This window comes from Helianthus annuus, chromosome 17 (genome assembly GCF_002127325.2).
Source record: "Helianthus annuus cultivar XRQ/B chromosome 17, HanXRQr2.0-SUNRISE, whole genome shotgun sequence".
NCBI lineage: Eukaryota > Viridiplantae > Streptophyta > Magnoliopsida > Asterales > Asteraceae > Helianthus > Helianthus annuus.
In genome coordinates, this window is record NC_035449.2 from 112877295 (window position 1) to 112899503 (window position 22209).

The following is a 22209-nucleotide window of genomic DNA, read 5'->3' on the forward strand; positions in this document are numbered from 1 at the left end:
AGATCTTAACAAGGCTTGTCCCAAGGATTGCTACCCGCTCCCGGAAATTGATCTCAAGGTTGATTCTCTCACAGGGTATCCGTTTAAATGTTTTCTCGATGCGTACAAAGGTTATCACCAAATACTCATGAAGAAGGAAGATGAAGAAAAGACAGCCTTCCACACCGACAAGGGCATTTTTTGTTACCAAAAGATGCCTTTTGGCCTCAAGAATGCGGGTGCCACCTACCAACGACTCGTCGACAAGGCCTTTGAAAGTCAAATTGGTAGAAACATGGAGGCATATGTCGATGACCTGGTGATCAAAAGCAAAACGGAATACCAAATGCTTGACGATATCCAAGAAACCTTCAAAAACCTTAGAAAGATCAACATGAAGCTTAACCCGGAAAAATGCTCATTTGGGTTTGATGAAGGAAAATTCCTGGGCCACATCGTTGGAAAGCAAAGTATCAAAGCCAACCCTAACAAGATAAAAGCTGTCCTTGAAGCTAAACCACCAAGAACCAAGAAGGAGGTTGAAAGCTTGAACGGGAAGCTTGCAGCCTTGAAGCGTTTTACCTCAAAACTGACCGAAAGATCTCTACCATTCTACAAAACGCTCAAGAACTGCTCAGATAAAAAAGATTTCAGATGGACCGATGAAGCTGAAGAAGCTTTCAATCAAATGAAACAGCACTTAGCTTCCCTACCTGATATCGCAGCACCAGAAACCGGGGAGCTCATATCGGTGTACCTTTCAGTTGCCGACGAAGCCATCAGTGCAGTTCTCACTATTGAAAGAGACAAGGCTCAGGTACCCGTTTATTTTTTCAGCAAGACTCTAAAACTAGCTGAAACAAAATATCCTCCCCTTGAAAAACTCGCTCTAGCCCTGGTCCAAACAGCCAGAAGGCTTAGAAGATACTTCCAAGCACATCCTATACAAGTGGTCACTGACCAACCTATCAAGAATGTGCTTGAAAAACCTGAGAACTCAGGAAGGTTGGCAAAATGGGCAGTGGAACTAGGTGAACATAACATCACCTACGTCCCACGAAAAGCCATCAAAGCTCAGGTCCTGGCTGATTTCCTAGTCGAAGTCCCAAGCCAAACAATTGAAGAAGTGAACACCACAACCGCTGAACCCTCCAACCCTGAAGCCTGGAAATTATTCACTGACGGGGCTTCAAGCGTTGAAGGGCCAGGAGCTGGTTTAGTCCTAATCAACCCTGAGGGGCTGGAATTCACGTATGCTCTCCGTTTTAATTTTCAGACCACCAACAACGAGGCTGAATACGAAGCATTGATCGCCGGTCTACGGCTGGCCAAAGAAATGAAAGTCAAAAAGCTTGAAGTGTTCACTGATTCACTACTAGTATCAAGCCAAGTTAATGACAGCTATGTCGCCAAGGAGCCCAACATGAGAAAATACAAAGAAAAATCTAAGGAGTTAATGAACACCTTCCAGGCATGCAACATCAAACAGATTCCGAGATCCCAAAACAAAAAGGCCGATGCCTTGAGCAAATTGGCATCTCTCACATTCGCCCACCTCACGAAAAAGGTGTTGGTTGAAGTGTTGAAGGCCCGGTCGATTGATGAATTGGAAGTACAAGATGTGGTCACCGAGGAAGATCCAAATTGGATGACTCCTATCAAAAAATTCCTTCAAAACAATGAACTGCCTAATGATCAAACGGAAGCTGAAAGGGTAAAGATCAAAGCAAGACAATATGTGTTGCAAGGAGAAACTCTCTATAAAAAAGGTTACCTTGCACCATTGCTAAGGTGTGTAGGCCCTGAACAAAGCAAGTATTTGGTTAAGGAAGTGCATGAAGGAATATGCGGAGCTCATTTTGGAGCTAGGTCGGTGGTTGCAAAGCTCATGAACCTGGGATATTTCTGGCCTTCAATGCATCGTGACACCATCGAGCAATTGAAGAAATGTGATGCCTGTCAAATCCACTCCCCAATACCAAAAAGTCCCAAACATGACTTGGTCCCCATAACCTCAGCATGGCCATTCCATAAATGGGGAATGGACATTGTTGGACCCTTCCCTCCAAGCAAAGGGGGAGTAAAATTCCTGTTGGTAGCAATTGACTACTTCAGCAAATGGCCAGAGGTTAAACCCCTTGCCAAGATCACAGGAAAGCAAATCATAGACTTTGTTTGGGAGAATATCATATGCCGCTATGGGCTGCCAGGGGTAATTGTCACCGATAATGGGAAACAATTCGCTGAGAAACCCTTCAGCCTTTGGTGCAAGGAGTACAGGATCAACCAAATCTTCAGCTCAGTGGCTTACCCGCAGTCAAACGGTCAGGTTGAAAGGACCAACAGAAGCATAGTGGAAGGCATCAAAACAAGATTGGGAAGATATGAAAGTAATTGGCTGGAAGAATTGCCTAGCGTTCTATGGGCAATCAGAACAACAGAAAAAGCAAGTCACAGAAAGACACCTTACAGCTTGGTATTCGGATCCGAAGCCGTAATCCCCGCTGAAATAGGAGTTGTAACCCAACGAATTGTCAACATGGATCCCGAGGTAAACACACAAGAGACCATGTTGAACTTACAACTCCTAGAGGAGGCCCGGGATCAAGCAGCAATACAAGAAGCCAAATACAAGCAAAGGATGGAAAGCTACTACAACAAGAAGGTCAAGAACGAACGATTCAGGCCAGGGGATCTAGTCCTCAGAAACAACGAAGCAAGCAAAAAAGAAAATCAAGGGAAACTAGGCCCGAAATGGGAAGGTCCATACACCATCCTCGAAGCACACAAAGGAGGGTCTTACAAGCTGGGAGATCTAGAAGGCAAAAGGCTCCCAAGGCACTGGAACGGAAAAACCTTGAGAAAGTTCTATGTTTAGAAAGTTTGGTTTGTATCGAAACAAAAACCTTTTGTAAAAGCAGATATTGCTTGAATGAATGAAGTCATTTTATCAAACTTGTCTTTCTATCCTAATATCAGGTTGAGAACCTAGCAAAAAACTCCATGGCAAGGGCCATGTAAGGGGATGAGCTCCCAGGCCATATCGCTCAATAGGTTCAAGGGTTGAATGGACCTATATAAGGGGTGAGTTCCTAGATCAATACAACTCCATGAGATTTGTTAAGAAAAAACAAGAATGTCTCATAGACAGGTTTGAACAGCCTACACCAATCGTTCCTTAAGTCTACAAAATGTACTCAATAAATAGACTTACGAAATTAAACAAATTACAACGAAATAAAGAAAAGGATAGATACTACCGTCTTGATGATAAACACTAAGGCAAAGTGACTGCAGCACTGAACCCTTTAAAGTGTAAAAAACATAAAGACAAAGTAAACAAAGACAAGACAAGAAAAAAAAACAAGGGACAAAAGATAAACGAACTTATCAACTAAACATGCAAACCAAACCAAAAGCTACCCAAATTTCAAGCCAACAGCAAACAAGCTTGAAAGGTTAAAGGCTTCAACCCATTAACAACTACACAAAAAGCCTGAAGGGTTGAAACCTCACAAGGCAAACCAAGCAAATGGAGCAAACAAAAATAACACCAACAACAACCATCATGTCATAGTTAAGAAGGCCATAAAAGACCTTCAGAAGATAGTCAAAGCAAGCCCTAGTGACTTGCAAATAAAACTAGTGTTCAATGGCCATACAGGCCTAACCAACCACAGGAACATTAAGGGTTCCCAAAAACCTAACATTGTTTAAAACATTACAGATATTAAAGTGTTTGCTAAGAAAGCTACGAATAAATATCAGTTAACAGAAGGCTTGGAACCTTCAGCTTTAGACTTCTTGGCTTTCTTAGTCTTCTTCATCTTAGCACCTTCTTCACCACCAACCGCAGAGGTCTCTAAACCAGCATCCTTTGAAGCCTCAGGCAAACTCGAGAGGGTATCATCACTATCCCCAGAGTAGGACCTTTTCCTTGACAAGGAGCCCAAAACCTCACCACAAACTTTCTCATTCAACCCCTCAGGCTTCAATTCCTGTAAAACAGACAAAGGCTTACCAAAGCAAGATGATACCTCATGAATAAAGGGGTAAGTTAGCCTTTCCATCTGCTCAACAGAAGCCTTGAAGATATCAGAAGCCTCGGGGCGAAACATGGGTGACTTCTCCAAGGGTTGTCCAGACTCATGAAGTTTGTAGCCAGCAGTAAGGCCTTGATGCTTCCCCAAGTTCAAAAGCTTGGTGTAAACATCACCAAGGGCAGAGTTAAATTCCTTGGAATGCAAAAGATAAGTCACAACCTGCTGGAAACCATGCTCGATCAACCATTGATTGTCCGCAGTCACTTGACCAAATGAAGCTTTCAACCCTTCCTTTTCTTCACGAAAAGCCTGCTGCTGGACAGCTAAGGCCTCTCGATCAGCCTTCAACTTCAACAAGTTAGCTTCAAAGCTCTTCCTCAGGTCACCCATCTCAATATCATGCATCTTCTTCAAACCATCAACCTTCTTCTTCCACGCTGCTTCCTTCTCTGCAAACCCAGCTATCTCCTTCTTCATTGATGCTAGGGAGGATTTCATCTTATCCTTCTTCTTCGAGAAATCCTCATACTCCCGCATCCTTTGGCGAAACCGAGTAATCCTGTCACACCCCGACCACGTAGAACATACAAAGCGTGGCGGAAACGTCGGGGAGTGTTGTAACAGAATCAATTGTTTCAAATCCATGGCAAATGAAGTTTCGTTTTATAAATCAAACATGAAAGTTTACATTGTCTAAACAAGAATCAAAGCGTACATAACATAAATTAACTAGTTCTTGTCTCGTTTTAAGTCACTAAGGCACAGGTCCGCCTAAGTATGTCTTGATAAGTCCTATGCATCATCTCCTGAAAACACATGTGAAAATAGGTACGTCAGCATAAAAATGCCTGTGAGATACATTGGTTTTGTGAAAACGGGATTCATGACTTATGTTTGAGAGAATGTTTAGTCATGAACCTTGTAATTTGCTTTGTCTTGTAAATCATTTGAAAAACGGTAAGATCAAATGATATGTATAAATAAGAGAACAATGCATGGTTAACTAAATAACCATGTAAAAAGAGTTTGTATAAGATAAGTCGTTTGTAAAACAATGTCTCGTGAAAAGTGTGTTATTTGTATAAAATGTCATATGTCTCAAACTGAAATGATTCAAATAACGCTACGATATGTAATACCATACAAACACTTATATATAGGAAGTAGTAGCGGCGTATCCACCATGCTTGTATCATATTACACATGCCTCGTTACTTAAATCACTTACTCAAACCAAACCATCAAGATGAAATGTTTAACAACGGTAGAAATGTTTATGTATAGTCAAATGGTTACAACGGTTCAAAATGTAGTATAATGTGTTCATATGCTGGATGAGCATATGCAACAGAAATGCAATGTGAAACAATGTACTACGTATACACACAATGGGCGTACGTAGCATGAAATGTATTGTAGAGTACAACGGTTCAAAATGTAGTGTAATGTGTTCATATGCTGGATGAGCATATGCAACAGTAATGCAATGTGAAACAATGTACTACGTATGCACACAATGGGCGTACGTAGCATGAAATGTATTGTAGAGTACAACGGTTCAAAATGTAGTGTAATGTGTTCATATGCTGGATGAGCATATGCAATAGTAATGCAATGTGAAACAATGTACTACGTATGCACACAATGGGCGTACGTAGCATGAAATGTAAAGCAATGTACTAAGTACGCACACAATGGGCATACATAGCATAAACACAATGAAATCATGTACTATATATGTACTATCGAACATAGTAGTATATGATGTGAAAACCGGAAAGCATAAAAGTAGCAAGTAGGCACATGTGTTTCACCCCAAAACAGTTTGGAAAACAGTAAAAGAGGGGTTCAATGTACTCACCTGAGATTGCTTTGAATTCCTTGTATAATAACCAGATAATGCTAGAGGTCACGGGATATCAAACGGCACCTAATAGGTAGCTATATTAATATACCTGACCAAAATCGGAGGGTCGGATAGTATGCGGGTTCGTAAACCAAACGAGTATGGAGACTCGTGTAATATGGTTTAACAAAGCCTACATACTAAAATGAAACCTAACCTAAGTGCTTACGCCCCATCATGACCCGTTTAGGTAGCTTAGGCTACCCTAACGCGTCGTTCGCGTAGAACGCGTCTGGAACGCCTAACATCGTGACCACAAGGTATAACCTCGGAAGGTTATAGCTATGGTCACCTAATGTGTTTGGTCGGATCCTAAAGATCGACCAAATGGGTCGGGTTCGAAAGTATAAGCGATGGTTTAGATCGCTTACCTTACGACCCTGTATAAGCACTAAACTAAAAGTGACGAGCTAAGCATGTTAGAACATGCTTAACTAAGTTTAGAAAACAGGTTTGACATCAAAACAAACGGCTTTGATGCTCACGAGTAGTTTGGTTACAAAATATGCAAGAATGCACATTTTGGCCGAAACTACGACCCGTCACTGAGCCTAGTTAACGTGGTGATCAGTAGGTATAGTCACTACGGACTATAACCATCGTGATCACGCTCACGTTATGAAGTTCCATGAACTTCGCATCGACCATAAGCTGGCCAATGCAGAAAGTCAACAAAATGTTGACTTTCGGACTCGAAAAGCGATAAAAGAGCGAAAGAAGACTTACGGAAGGTCCCCGAGTGCTAATCTAGATCAAATAGCTCAGGTATGGAACAATGGTTCCAACTTAGAGCCTTAAGATCAGATTTTGTGGGTTTTTGGAACAAAGGGGGGGGGGGTATTTATAGGAAAAGTGGAACCTCTAGGATCGTTTATCGAATATCGTGCCGCGATCTCGAGCGTACACTTGTCAAATTCTTGTGGTAAGTCAGAACTTGGCCCTTGGCTCCTGATTGGGTGAAAGGGCATTGCCCCTTGATCGAACGAAAGGCCAAACTGCATTAAATGCAAAGATTTTTCTGTCTGACAGTCTCACGCGCCCCGCGTAAGGATTTGGTAAATCCTTACGCGCCCCGCCTAAGGTTCCCAGATCAGAATTTACAATTTTGGTCCCTGCACTTCAGAAACACGTATTTTGGCCCATTTTTTGGCACGTTTAAGCCCCGTTAACCTCATTTCAAGGCTCTAAGATGAAGTTAAAGTGTAGGGGACATGAAATATGCCCAAAAATATTCCGGATGTCGGTTCATTTGGTCGTACGATTGCGATGTTCGCTTAATTACGACGGAATGCGCATAAGCGCGAAAGACGATCCAAATGACGCGACGAATGGATTTTTCTCATGCCCAACACTAAGGCATAATATAAGGATGCTTACATAAATTTTTGGATGTCCGGATGTATTCAGAACGTAAGTTATGCGCGAAAGTGCAAACTTGTGCACTTTTTGACACTTTTAGTCCCTGAATGATCCAAAAGTTTGTTTTAGCATACCAAACACCTCAAAGCCTATTTCTAAGCTATGTAGAGGATATTTAGGGTATTTGTAACTTATGAACATGTTCCGGAATGTTCGTTACAGTTCAAATTGGCATACTTTCGCAGTTTGTCAAGTTTAGTCCCTGTAAGCGAATTAACTTGTTTTTGCTATACCCAAGCCTTCAAAACTTATTTCTAAGTTATGTAAAGGTTATTTAAGGTATGTTGAGTATATGTTGATGTTCCGGAGTATTTGTCGCATTAAACTGAGTACGTTTACGCACCAGTTTGCGTATAATGCTCTAGAAAGCAATGTAGAGTTTGAAATTGAACAATAATTGATATGTGCAAAACATACACATATTTATACAACATCCCAAGTATGAAATACAATATTTCATCGGCTTGGTATTTGTTTGATGGTCGCGGTGACACAGGTGTCACAGTCTCCCCTACTTTAGGAAATTTCGTCCCGAAATTTATTCGTAGGAGTCTATTTGTGAATTTGCCAAATAACCACCAATGATATGTAAGGCAATATCTTGTCATTTCCTTAACGGTCATTCTTCCGAAACGAAAACGAACAGACGGGTCATTTTCAATGGTTGCTTCATCAGAATTGGAAATGAAGGATTACACAACGGATATTTATTTCCTCAACGGATAATCTTCAGAAACGAAAATGAACAAACGGGATCATCTTCAACGGTTGCTTCCTCAGAGTTGGAAATGAAGTATTACACAACGGATATTCATTTCCTCAACGGATAATCTTCAGAAACGAAAATGAACTAACGGAGTCATCTTCAACGGTTGCTTCCTCAGAGTTGGAAATGAAGGATTACACAACGGATATTCATTTCCTCAACGGATAATCTTCAGAAACGAAAATGAACAAACGGGGTCATCTTCAACGGTTGCTTCCTCAGAGTTGGAAACGAAGTATTACACAACGGATATTCATTTCCTCAACGGATAATCTTCAGAAACGAAAATGAACTAACGCAGTCATCTTCAACGGTTGCTTTCTCAGAGTTGGAAATGAAGGATTACACAACGGATATTCATTTCCTCAACGGATAAATCTTCAGAAACGAAAATGAGCAAACGGGGTCATCTTCAACGGGTATTCTTCAGATTTGGAAATGAAGGATAAACGGATATTCATTTCCTCAACGGATAAATCTTCAGAACGAAAATGAACAAACGGAGTCATTTTCCTCGACGGGTATTCTTCAGATTTGGAAATGAAGGATAAACGGATATTCATTTCCTCAACGGATAAATCTTCAGAACGAAAATGAACAAACGGAGTCATTTTCCTCGACGGGTATTCTTCAGATTTGGAAATGAAGGATAAACGGATATTCATTTCCTCAACGAATATTCTTCAGAAGTGAAAAATGAATAGCTAGTTCATTTTTCCTCAACGGATGCTTCATCAGAATTGGAAATGAATAGGGTTAACTCTAGACACATGACAGAACTTGCTGTGATTTCTGTGCACTAAATTCCATAATTATGTATGCATCCATAATTACGTAATCCCTTGCACAGTCCGCACAGTTTGTTTTGTAATGTTTTGGGGAAGGATATCAAACTTGCGACGAGGGTGACTAGACTTCCATCGGTTCCTTTTAATTAGATCGACAGGGGATCCTCTTGGTTAGGCCACCAAGGAGTCCTTTCAGCTATATCATCACATGATATCCCTAACCAGATTTTTGGATGAATCTGTTTAGCTAGACCACTCAAGGGGTCTAATTATGAAGTAGTACTTTATAATCCGAGGGACTTAACTATAACATAGAAGTCCATTGAGGATTTTAAGTAATACCTTTGGGCATCCTACTATGAATCTCTTGTACACGGATATGTAAGATTCTACGAAGATTTGGATAACATAATTTGGATCACACAACAATACATAAGGAAACACATAAGCACATAGTCACATAATTGTTTAATTTGATCATAATTTGTTATTAACTTGTTATCGATTGAATACGGATATGGAAACCTGTCGACGGATCTCAATGTTTACTGGAATCTATCTGAGAAGATAGAAAGATCTCCCAAAATTCGATTTTTGATTACAAGGAATCACCACATTCGAATGAAGGTATACAACAATTAAAGACTTACGGGAAATTCCTAGGTACCCTATTAAGGATTTATAGTGGTACCTTGGGTATTCGTCTTGTGTTGTAACCTGCGCCTTGTACTTCGTTTCCTTAGAATAAACGGGTACTTAGGAATTCCGTGGAAGACGCAAGCGATTATAGAATGGGAGAATTTTGGGGGTAGTTTGTTCTTCAAGGAATACGGTTCCTTGATTGTCGGTATTGCAAGGGATATGTCGTTTATACATGCAACCATCGAAATACATTGCAATGTAAATGAAAGATTTATTTATAAACAACGATATCAACTGTTCCTTGGATCTTGACAACAAAAGAAACTTAATACATAAGACATGATTATTTCTAAACGATGTTGTCTTCTAGTCAGTCGGGTGATCATCCTTGTGCTGGATTTGCATTAGCAAGCTTTGGGCAATTTCTTCGGAAATGACCCATCTCGCCACAGTTGAAACAAGAACCTGGTAGGAAACGACCTTGAGCGGGATTGTTGCCAGCTTGGTTTGGTGCAGCTGCAGCTGGGCAGATTCTTGTTGTATGGCCTATGAGTCCACAAGTTTGGCATTTGCGGCACTGTACATTGGCGTGATGATGGAGGCTACATTGGTTGCACAAGGGTGCAGTTCCATTGTATGGTTTTCTAGCAGGGGGTTGAGCTGGTTGGTTGGGGACGGCTTGACCATTGTGAGCGACCACTGCGAAGTTCTGAGAAGCCTTTCGCTTCCTTGACTTCTTAGGAGATTCAGTCTGTTCATCCATGGTCTTTGATTCCTCGATTGGGTTCGATTCCCCGGCTGATTTCTTGTCACCTTTTCGAAAAAGTTTATGCTTTCTGATCTGCGATTCAGTCAAGGTTGCAGATAGCTCAATGGCCTGACGGAGTGTGGTAGGGTTGCTACCAGTGACAATGTCTTGTACCGAGTCAGGCAGGCCGTCGATGTACCTTTCGATAGCCTTGTCGAGTGGGGCGACCATAGTCGGGCAAAGTAGACTCAACTCCTCAAACCTATCAGTATATGCCCTGTGTTCGCCACTATCTTGTTTCAAATCATCAAACTCCTTCTCCAACGCTCGTTGTTCATGACGAGGACAAAACTCTCTCATCATAAGTGCTCTCAGTTCAGCCCATGTTTGTGCTAGAGCAACATCTGCACCACGGTCTCTCATTACCCCGTTCCACCATGTAAGAGCCCTCTTCTGAAACACACTCGAAGAAAACTCGACCTTGCGATTTTCCGGACACTGCACGTGGCGAAAGGTATTCTCGATGCTCTCGAACCATTGGAGAAGCCCAGTTGCTCCCTCAGAACCACTAAACTTGAGTGGTTTAGCCGAGTTAAAGTTCTTGAAATTGCATGTACCATTGTTGTTGTTGTTGGCTTGGTTCCATTGAGCAAAGAGATTTGGGAATTGAGCAGCCATCTGCTGCGCAATAATTTCTGCCAGCTCGGCAGTTGCTATCTGGTGTTCGCGTCGAGGAGGCATTCTAAAAGAGGAAAACATGAAAGGAAACAAATAAAATGGTATTGGGTAAGAATAGGATGTTACAATCACTGACCATAATCACGGTTGATGGTCACTTGTTTGAATCATGAAGCAAACAAACAACACCAGGGCTGAATCAAAGCAAATAGATCCTCATAGTGTATTGCGAAGACATGCTCGCCTATAAGTGGACACTCACCCCAAGAGTTCCCAGGTAAGAGTGACTGGTCCGATTATGCGGATTTGTACGAACACTCTAACCTTAGACAGAAAACCCAGGGTACAGGCATTCACCCTTCCAGTTCGCACGTGTTCACACTATTTAGGACCCAAAACTTTGACGGGAGTTTTGAAAATTCAAAGGGGTTCAAAACCTTATAACAAAGGGTTCAAAACCTTACAATAGAGGGTTCAAAACCTAGTAATCAATCATCCTAGAACAGATGATTAGCTTTCAAGGCGGTTTTGAAATTTATGTTCTTGTTGTGGTCGTCGCCTAAGGGTAGGTGACGGTATTGTTTTGTAACTAAACGCAAGTAAACTCGCGTTAGGTTCCTAGGAAGGTTATAGACTAGGTTAAAGCATTACTAATAACCTAATTCCCTATAACCATTGGCTCTGATACCATCTTTTCTGTCACACCCCGACCACGTAGAACATACAAAGCGTGGCGGAAACGTCGGGGAGTGTTGTAACAGAATCAATTGTTTCAAATCCATGGCAAATGAAGTTTCGTTTTATAAATCAAACATGAAAGTTTACATTGTCTAAACAAGAATCAAAGCGTACATAACATAAATTAACTAGTTCTTGTCTCGTTTTAAGTCACTAAGGCACAGGTCCGCCTAAGTATGTCTTGATAAGTCCTATGCATCATCTCCTGAAAACACATGTGAAAATAGGTACGTCAGCATAAAAATGCCTGTGAGATACATTGGTTTTGTGAAAACGGGATTCATGACTTATGTTTGAGAGAATGTTTAGTCATGAACCTTGTAATTTGCTTTGTCTTGTAAATCATTTGAAAAACGGTAAGATCAAATGATATGTATAAATAAGAGAACAATGCATGGTTAACTAAATAACCATGTAAAAAGAGTTTGTATAAGATAAGTCGTTTGTAAAACAATGTCTCGTGAAAAGTGTGTTATTTGTATAAAATGTCATATGTCTCAAACTGAAATGATTCAAATAACGCTACGATATGTAATACCATACAAACACTTATATATAGGAAGTAGTAGCGGCGTATCCACCATGCTTGTATCATATTACACATGCCTCGTTACTTAAATCACTTACTCAAACCAAACCATCAAGATGAAATGTTTAACAACGGTAGAAATGTTTATGTATAGTCAAATGGTTACAACGGTTCAAAATGTAGTATAATGTGTTCATATGCTGGATGAGCATATGCAACAGAAATGCAATGTGAAACAATGTACTACGTATGCACACAATGGGCGTACGTAGCATGAAATGTATTGTAGAGTACAACGGTTCAAAATGTAGTGTAATGTGTTCATATGCTGGATGAGCATATGCAACAGTAATGCAATGTGAAACAATGTACTACGTATGCACACAATGGGCGTACGTAGCATGAAATGTATTGTAGAGTACAACGGTTCAAAATGTAGTGTAATGTGTTCATATGCTGGATGAGCATATGCAATAGTAATGCAATGTGAAACAATGTACTACGTATGCACACAATGGGCGTACGTAGCATGAAATGTAAAGCAATGTACTAAGTACGCACACAATGGGCATACATAGCATAAACACAATGAAATCATGTACTATATATGTACTATCGAACATAGTAGTATATGATGTGAAAACCGGAAAGCATAAAAGTAGCAAGTAGGCACATGTGTTTCACCCCAAAACAGTTTGGAAAACAGTAAAAGAGGGGTTCAATGTACTCACCTGAGATTGCTTTGAATTCCTTGTATAATAACCAGATAATGCTAGAGGTCACGGGATATCAAACGGCACCTAATAGGTAGCTATATTAATATACCTGACCAAAATCGGAGGGTCGGATAGTATGCGGGTTCGTAAACCAAACGAGTATGGAGACTCGTGTAATATGGTTTAACAAAGCCTACATACTAAAATGAAACCTAACCTAAGTGCTTACGCCCCATCATGACCCGTTTAGGTAGCTTAGGCTACCCTAACGCGTCGTTCGCGTAGAACGCGTCTGGAACGCCTAACATCGTGACCACAAGGTATAACCTCGGAAGGTTATAGCTATGGTCACCTAATGTGTTTGGTCGGATCCTAAAGATCGACCAAATGGGTCGGGTTCGAAAGTATAAGCGATGGTTTAGATCGCTTACCTTACGACCCTGTATAAGCACTAAACTAAAAGTGACGAGCTAAGCATGTTAGAACATGCTTAACTAAGTTTAGAAAACAGGTTTGACATCAAAACAAACGGCTTTGATGCTCACGAGTAGTTTGGTTACAAAATATGCAAGAATGCACATTTTGGCCGAAACTACGACCCGTCACTGAGCCTAGTTAACGTGGTGATCAGTAGGTATAGTCACTACGGACTATAACCATCGTGATCACGCTCACGTTATGAAGTTCCATGAACTTCGCATCGACCATAAGCTGGCCAATGCAGAAAGTCAACAAAATGTTGACTTTCGGACTCGAAAAGCGATAAAAGAGCGAAAGAAGACTTACGGAAGGTCCCCGAGTGCTAATCTAGATCAAATAGCTCAGGTATGGAACAATGGTTCCAACTTAGAGCCTTAAGATCAGATTTTGTGGGTTTTTGGAACAAAGGGGGGGGTATTTATAGGAAAAGTGGAACCGCTAGGATCGTTTATCGAATATCGTGCCGCGATCTCGAGCGTACACTTGTCAAATTCTTGTGGTAAGTCAGAACTTGGCCCTTGGCTCCTGATTGGGTGAAACGGCATTGCCCCTTGATCGAACGAAAGGCCAAACTGCATTAAATGCAAAGATTTTTCTGTCTGACAGTCTCACGCGCCCCGCGTAAGGATTTGGTAAATCCTTACGCGCCCCGCCTAAGGTTCCCAGATCAGAATTTACAATTTTGGTCCCTGCACTTCAGAAACACGTATTTTGGCCCATTTTTTGGCACGTTTAAGCCCCGTTAACCTCATTTCAAGGCTCTAAGATGAAGTTAAAGTGTAGGGGACATGAAATATGCCCAAAAATATTCCGGATGTCGGTTCATTTGGTCGTACGATTGCGATGTTCGCTTAATTACGACGGAATGCGCATAAGCGCGAAAGACGATCCAAATGACGCGACGAATGGATTTTTCTCATGCCCAACACTAAGGCATAATATAAGGATGCTTACATAAATTTTTGGATGTCCGGATGTATTCAGAACGTAAGTTATGCGCGAAAGTGCAAACTTGTGCACTTTTTGACACTTTTAGTCCCTGAATGATCCAAAAGTTTGTTTTAGCATACCAAACACCTCAAAGCCTATTTCTAAGCTATGTAGAGGATATTTAGGGTATTTTTAACTTATGAACATGTTCCGGAATGTTCGTTACAGTTCAAATTGGCATACTTTCGCAGTTTGTCAAGTTTAGTCCCTGTAAGCGAATTAACTTGTTTTTGCTATACCCAAGCCTTCAAAACTTATTTCTAAGTTATGTAAAGGTTATTTAAGGTATGTTGAGTATATGTTGATGTTCCGGAGTATTTGTCGCATTAAACTGAGTACGTTTACGCACCAGTTTGCGTATAATGCTCTAGAAAGCAATGTAGAGTTTGAAATTGAACAATAATTGATATGTGCAAAACATACACATATTTATACAACATCCCAAGTATGAAATACAATATTTCATCGGCTTGGTATTTGTTTGATGGTCGCGGTGACACAGGTGTCACAAATCCCTTGGGGAAGCATGGCAGCAAGGTTACAGGTGGTTAAAACCATGCGAGATAACATAAAGTCATCGTCCATCTCAGCAATGGTTTCACGAACAGAGGGAGGAGCAAGATGACTAAGAGCATCCTCACAAACGGCAGCATCCTTGAAGGTATCATCATTCTTCACTTGCCAAGCAGGCACATAAACACCTTCAGGGTCCAACCCTTCAGCGTCCCTGCTTGAAGATTCTTGAACAGGAACAACCTTCTTGCCTCGAACCTTCTTGCCATGAACAACCAACTCCTTATCTTGTTCAACACCCGCTTCAACCTGATCCTCCGAAACCTCAATATCATCAGTCAAATCCACTGGCTCAGTGGAAGTGGATTGAGGACCAGCTTTCAGCAAACGACGAGAAGATCGGCGACTTGACGACTTGGGGGCAGTAGACTTGGTAAAACCCTTAACGTTGGCAACACTAACATAACCCGTGCCCTCAAACCTTTGCTCGGAAGTCCTAACAACAACATTCTCACCCGGAACAGACGGGGCATCTTCAAACACAACGTCGGACGTATCGTCACTCTTGATGAAGTCCAAAGCAGACATAACTGGTAAAAACAAAACAAAAGAAAATAAGGCATAAGCAAAGTAAAATTAGAAAAGGCATAAGGGAAAAAATGCATACCAACGCCATTTCTCATTAACACCGGATCCCGATCGGCTTTTCCCCAAATATTACTAACCCCTAAAAGCACTAACAAATGTTCGGGAAAGGGACGAACCCTCGAAGGGCACCCCCGAATGGCTGAAAGAAAGGCATCGTTCAACTCTGACTCAGAAGACTCCGGATCATTGAGAACAGCATCCGGACGCCTCCACACCATTTTGAAAGGAATGATAGAATCAGAAACCCAGAAAAACCGATCCTTCCAGGACCCAAGCGTTGTAACCATGGATGAAATAAGACAAGTATCAACCTTTGATGTCTCAAAGGTGAACCAATCACCATTTTTGGCTAAACGAAAAAATCTCCGAAAAAGCAACAAAGAGGGATCATACCCAAGAGCACGACACAACATTTCAAAGTGCAAAACCCTAGCCATCCCCTTCGGATGAACTTGCCCAAAAGAAACATGATAATATTCAAGCAAGTTCAAAACGAAAAACGAAAAAGGGTAACGAAGATTAGACCACTGAAAGTGACGACAATACAAAGCAATCGAACCAGGATTTGGTTTGTCAACAGAAACATCGCAAGCAGGGGCAGTTGGATTAAATTTCTTATCAATACCATATTCAAGACAAAACAGGTCTACCTCCTCTTGTGTCATTCGAGAGAATGACCTCGCTAAATCCTTAAGGGCACCCATGATTGAACAAAGTAAAAGTGAAAATGGAGAAGAGAAACTAACCTGAGGAAGGAAACTGTGAATGATTGTAAGTAAAATGAAGAAATTTTACAACTTTAAAATAAATATGAGAGTAAAGTAGGGGTAATAAAGGTAAATAAATAATTCCTGCAAAACCGCCGCCTGACACATGTCAATCAAATCAACTGTCAAATCGTTTCAAATTCAAAATTCAAAAAAGTAACTGCCTCAAACCTTTCAAGCCTCCAAGCAACGAACCCTTGAAGCCTTTAAAAGACATGCATAAAAGTCAGAAGTCTTTGAGCATACTACCCCAAAAACCTCTGACTTGGGGGCTGACGACGGGGGTAGCCCAAGGATAAACAAAATGATTAATATGCAAAGAGCTTAAAAGGTTGAAAGGTTCATCGGATGAAAAGCTGTAAAATGAGGAAATCGAGAAACAGTAATTAGTCATGTCTAGAGACTCGTCCCACCAACTCATGCTCACCAACTCACAAAGTCAGAGCAGGTCTGCACAAGCACACTCTATTAACCAGGGGTCCAAAGCCTTCAACCCCAAAAGGGGAAACCCTCCATTTGCAAACAGGTTTCGCTAGTATAGTTTATGCTATTTCAGGAGATGTCTTCCACTATAAGAAGACAGCTCATGTACACTTCTAAGACATTCCAAAAAGGCAGAGATTCCTTAATCTCTAGTCATTCAAAGAGTTCTTTGTCACCTCCAAACAACTCTTCATCACTTTCATTCTATTTGCTTTCTTTTCTGGATTCGAGCTGGCCTCGGAGAAAGAACCTCAAAGCAAATAACAAGAACATACTAGTGAACCTCCTTCCACGTTTTGCAAACGTGGAGGGACCCCGCGACCTGCGTTAGGCAAAACTGAACCCTTCAGCCCTTTTGCCTAACCAACTCAGCTACCATCCTTGGTCCCGTGTTTGTTGCATCAACACTAACCAAAACTCCACGGGTCTCACTCGCCTTCTCTCTCCTCCCCATGTATGGTCTGTAGGCAATGACTTTTGTCTTGGAAATTGGGGACATCCTTGGCCTCTAGGTGCCACGTGGTCTCCACGCCAGTGTACAAGAAGTGAAAAACTGTTGATTGTACATGGTTTAACCTTGGTAGTTAAAGGCAAACCACTCCAGTGCTCAAGAAGGGAAAAACCATAGATTGCACATGGTTTAACCTTAGTAGTTAAAGGCACTAGGCCCACCAAAGGCGTAAAGGGTGAGCACGCCGCATATGCACTTAAAAAGCGAAGGCCCGTTTAAAACTGCATAAACAACCATTTTTTACAAGGTTTATGTTTGTTTAAGGCTGTTTTAGGTTGGTTCCATAATTTTTTTAGGTGCATCGAACTAGATTTAATTTTTTCAAACTTGTCCTGATCGGATTTAGCAAGAATTCAGTGAAATTTGTTCCTGTGCGTGTTGATGGAGCAAAAGCCTAGTCGAGCGCCTTGTGCACCAATTACTACCAACTATTTATCTGAGCTCACATGTTACTTAAAGAATTATACAATTATTGTAATTTATTTATGAGCAAAGTGCAATCTTAGTATTTTTACCAAAATTATTGAACTTAAAGAAGTTTACAAATGGAAAAATGCCATAGAAATGTAATTAAGTTTACTAGTTGTTTCAATTAAGTCAATGAAACTTTTTTTGTCTATCTAAAGTAATTAAACTTTAATTTGGTGTTCTAATGCTATGCAATTATAATCAGGTTACTATTTTTTTCTTTTATTTTTTGTTTTCTTTTAGGGCTTAATTGGCTATTATTTAGATTAGGTAGATTTTATAAAATCAAAAAAGTATATTTAACCCTTCGTATAAGCCCTCGCAACCTGCTACCGGTGTTGCGAAAATCCGATCACCGGACCCTTCGTCGACCCTCCCAACCCAACGTCGGCCCTCCGACGACCGTCCATCTTTAAACGATGACGACGACCGGCAACCTTTGACTACGACGACCAAGTATGCTTTCTTTCTTCGCGATATGTGACCAGTGCGTTTTTCCGATTCATGTTTACTGGTTCCTCAAGATAGTTGATGGGATAGCGGTGGCTAGGAAAAGACGAGAATGAATGATGCTCTTTTCGTTTCATGTTTACTGAATTATTGGTGTCTTGTTTCGTATTCACTAGTTCCAAAAAGAATTGAGAATTGGTTTCATATTCTCTTCTCTGGCGCCATTAGAATTAGTCAAAGTGTTCTTTTAAATTCTACAATCTTTTCATTAGAATTAGTCAAATCATACTTCTACAATGTTTTCAATGGCGGGAGGGATTATCAACAAGAAAATGATGATTCACCTACTCAAAGGCGACTATGGAATAACGGCTACTGTCGACGTATCACACGGGAGTAGGTGAGAACAGCCCTTAGAAAGATGGGAAGGGCTAAGGCAATTGGGCCAGATAACATACCGATTGAGGTATAGAAATGCTTGGGAGAAGAAGAAGTTCATTGGCTAACTATTTTATTCAATCTTATTTTCAAATCTAGGAAAATGCTAGATCAATGGAGGAATAGTGTAGTAGTACCTGTATAAGGACAAAGGGGACTCCCAATGTTGTGGGAATCGCAGGGGGATTAAGTTGCTAGGACACACTATGAAATTATGGGAGAGAATAATTGAGACGAGAATCAGAAGAAAAACTCAAGTCACGGTAAACCAATTTGGTTTCATGCCAGGGCGATCGACTACGGAAGCAATACATATTCTAAGGAGATTGATGGAGAAGTATAGGGAGAAGAAACGGGACCTACACATGGTGTTCATCAATCTTGAAAAGACCTATGACAGTGTGCCACGTAGACTGATTTGGGATAGTTTGGAGAGTAGAGGGGTTTCTGGTAAGTATATAGACTTAATTAGGGATATGTGTGTTAGGACTGAGACTAGTGTCCGAGCGCCTGTAGGGGATACTGATTCTTTCCTGGTGGAGGTAGGCCTTCACCAAGGTTTTTGAGCCCTTTTCTATTTACAGTTATCCTAGATGAGTTGACAAAGTTAATTCAGGAGGCTCTTCCGTGGTGCCTGCTTTTCGCAAATGATATTGTGTTAGTTGCTGATAGTAAGCAAAGCCTGAATGTGAGATTAGAAGAGTGGCGAGCAGCTTTAAAGGGCAGAGGTTTAAGGATTAGTCGATCTAAGACTGAGTACTTGTATTGTGACTTTAGTGGAGTAGACAACGATGAGGACATTCAGATCACCATTGATGGTCAAGTGGTTCCGCAAGTGACTAAGTTCAAGTATCTAGGATCGTTTGTTCAGAGGGATGGGGAGATAGATAGTGACGTTGCCCACCACATCTAGGTTGGATGGTGTAGGTGGAGAGCTGTCACTGGGGTATTGTGCGATAGGAGGTTCCCAACAAAATTGAAAGGGAAATTTTATATGGTTGCAATTAGACTTGCTATGTTATACGGAACCGACTGTTGGGCCATTAAGGAAGTACAAGCACGCAAGATGGAGGTGGCGGAGATGAGAATGCTAAGATGGATGTGTGGGCACACAAGGTTAGACCGGATAAGAAATGAGGTTTCTAGGGAGAGGTTAGAAGTAGCTAGTATATCAGATAAGATAAAGGAGGGAATATTGAGATGGTTTGGGCATGTGAAGAGGAGGCAGACGATAGAGCCAGTTAGATTGATTGAAACTCTCGAGGTGGAGGGGGGGGGGAGTAAAGGCAGATCCAAAATTACTTGGGTTGAGCAGATTAGGCAGGATTTGCAAAGATTGCACATCTCTGAGAACATGGTCCATGATAGGAGCTCGTGGTGACGTAGGATTAAGGTTAAGGATTTCTATGAGAGGGTACAATTGTGTTTTTAGGTGTAGTGTATGGTCGTAGATATGTATCTATGTGTATAGGCTATTTGTGTTCTTATATTTGTCTTGTTTTCCATGCACTCCTTCACCACTCGTGTTATATTGGTAGCTTCATACACACACACACACCTCATGTTCTATTTATTTCTTTTCTGGGTGTTTTGGAGCCGAGAGTTTCATTAGAAGCAGCCTCTCTATCCCTAGGGGTAGAGGTAAGGTGTGCCTACATCCCACTCTTCCCAGACCCTAACAATAGCTATGCTATTTGTGTGATTTTACTGGGTATGATTGATTGATTGATGTTCTTTTAAATTCTAAACAAATACTAAAAGTCTTTTAAATCAAACATCTCAAAATGTTTTTAGTATAAATCATAGATTACAAACAAAAAAAAATTATAGTTTTTTGATTTAAAAAATTAACCTAGCATATTATAATAAATTTTAGAAAAAAATGATTTTTTAGTATTTTTTTAACTGAAAAATCCATGTCATATATATATTTTCCACATCATAATAAAGATTAAATTTTTTTACTAAAACTTGACACATCATCTATGGTAATCTAGTAATTACATAATATCAGAACAACAAATGAAACTTCAGTAATTTTAGAGTGATAAAAAAAGTTTCGATGACTTAATTAGAACAGTTTACAAACTTGATTATATTTCTATAAAGTTACCCTATTACAATTATTGTAAATTTGCGTCCATTTAATTTAAGGGCGACAATAACCAGAGTCCCTTTTTTTTTTTCTAAATCTTGTATCTTGAGCCCATATGTTTTTACTTTTCTTACACCCTAGGTCCCTCATGCTAACTGTCATTACATTCAATAGTCAAATATTGTTAAGCTACCATTTTACTCTTATATATAATATATTCATAACTTTAACTCCTGCAAGTTCAGACTTATATCCCTAAGAGCATTCATATCCATGGCATCAAAATATGTGTGTGGTGTTTTTAAAATATAAAGAGTATAAAAAGTGGTTGTGAGTGGAGGAGAGAGAAAATGTTACTGTTCATCTGTATATTTGGGGGGACACTGTTCACCCCCTATAATTTTTTAATATATTTTGAAAGTAGTTGTGAGTGGAGGAGAGAGAAAAGGTAATGATAAAGGTATAAAAAATATTATTTAATTGAAAAGGAGAGAGAAAATGTAGTGTTTTTTAGTGTAATTTAGGGTGAAAATATGGTGGGTTGGATGTGAATGCTCTAATTTTGTCACTTTTTTTTAACAACAAACTTCAATTAACCAAAGCCACATCTGCTTCTAGCAAGAAAGAAGCAAGAAGCTAGCCACATGCAGCACAATAAACGAAGCAAATACTTACAGCAAAAACTGAATCCTTTAAGTCCAATATAGGAAATGGGTCACAATTTTATTAATAAAACAAATAAAAAAATAGAGATACTCTCTTTAAACATTTGGAAAATTGTAGTACATGAACCGTGTACAAATTCAAACGAACATATATATGAACTACAACATATGTAATAAAACAATCGATTCAAACCAATATCTTCAAAAGATAAAGTCTTCAACTTGATCTTTAACCGCGTCTACTTGTATCGTTCGTTGTGTTTTCAGTCCGTTGTGTAGGCTTCAACGAGGTCTTGAACCACGTCTTCTTGTACAATAATTTCCTACAAACATAACAAACAAATGTTGACGGTTGTGGCTGAGGCACGTGTTCAATACGCTTCCCTTAAAACAGATTTCGCGCCTCTACTAAAGACGACGCGTCTGTCTCCCAAGGTACAACAGCCGAAGCAGTTTGTACTGCCGGAGAAGGCCACGCGCCCGAGGTTACACCGGATAAAAACATAGTGTTAGACCTTTTGGAAATTAAGAATAGAATTGTAGTTGAATCATGTAGAGAAACTTACCTCTATATTATATGTTCCCAACATATGGGTCATCAAGTACTTCTTCTTCAAGGACTCTTCATGCATAACTTTATGTCTCCTCTTCATGCATATTTACTCTTGTAGTTTTTTTTTATATTCCAACATCAAGTTAGGAACATAGCCTACTTTTAACACAAGAGACACGAGGCAGAGAAAAGTCCC

At 40.3% G+C, this 22209-nt stretch overlaps 1 protein-coding gene across 1 annotated transcript; it reads left to right on the forward strand.

The window, feature by feature from the left end:
• The first annotated feature begins 19029 nt into the window (after positions 1–19029).
• On the forward strand, positions 19030–19613 carry LOC110924806. The gene is made up of 2 exons (XM_022168799.1): positions 19030–19150; positions 19285–19613. Exons 1-2 carry the CDS (start codon positions 19030–19032, stop codon positions 19611–19613), a joined length of 450 nt encoding a protein of 149 aa, XP_022024491.1.
• The last annotated feature ends 2596 nt before the right edge of the window (positions 19614–22209 follow it).

What these genes read in the sequence shown, in the direction of transcription:
- LOC110924806 (XM_022168799.1), top strand. Translation starts at nt 19,030, where the DNA reads ATGGAGAAGTATAGGGAGAAGAAACGGGACCTACACATGGTGTTCATC. An exon ending in GGAGAGTAGAGGGGTTTCTG is followed by an intron (nt 19,151 to 19,284) that starts GTAAGTATATAG and finishes TTCTATTTACAG; the next exon opens with TTATCCTAGATGAGTTGACA.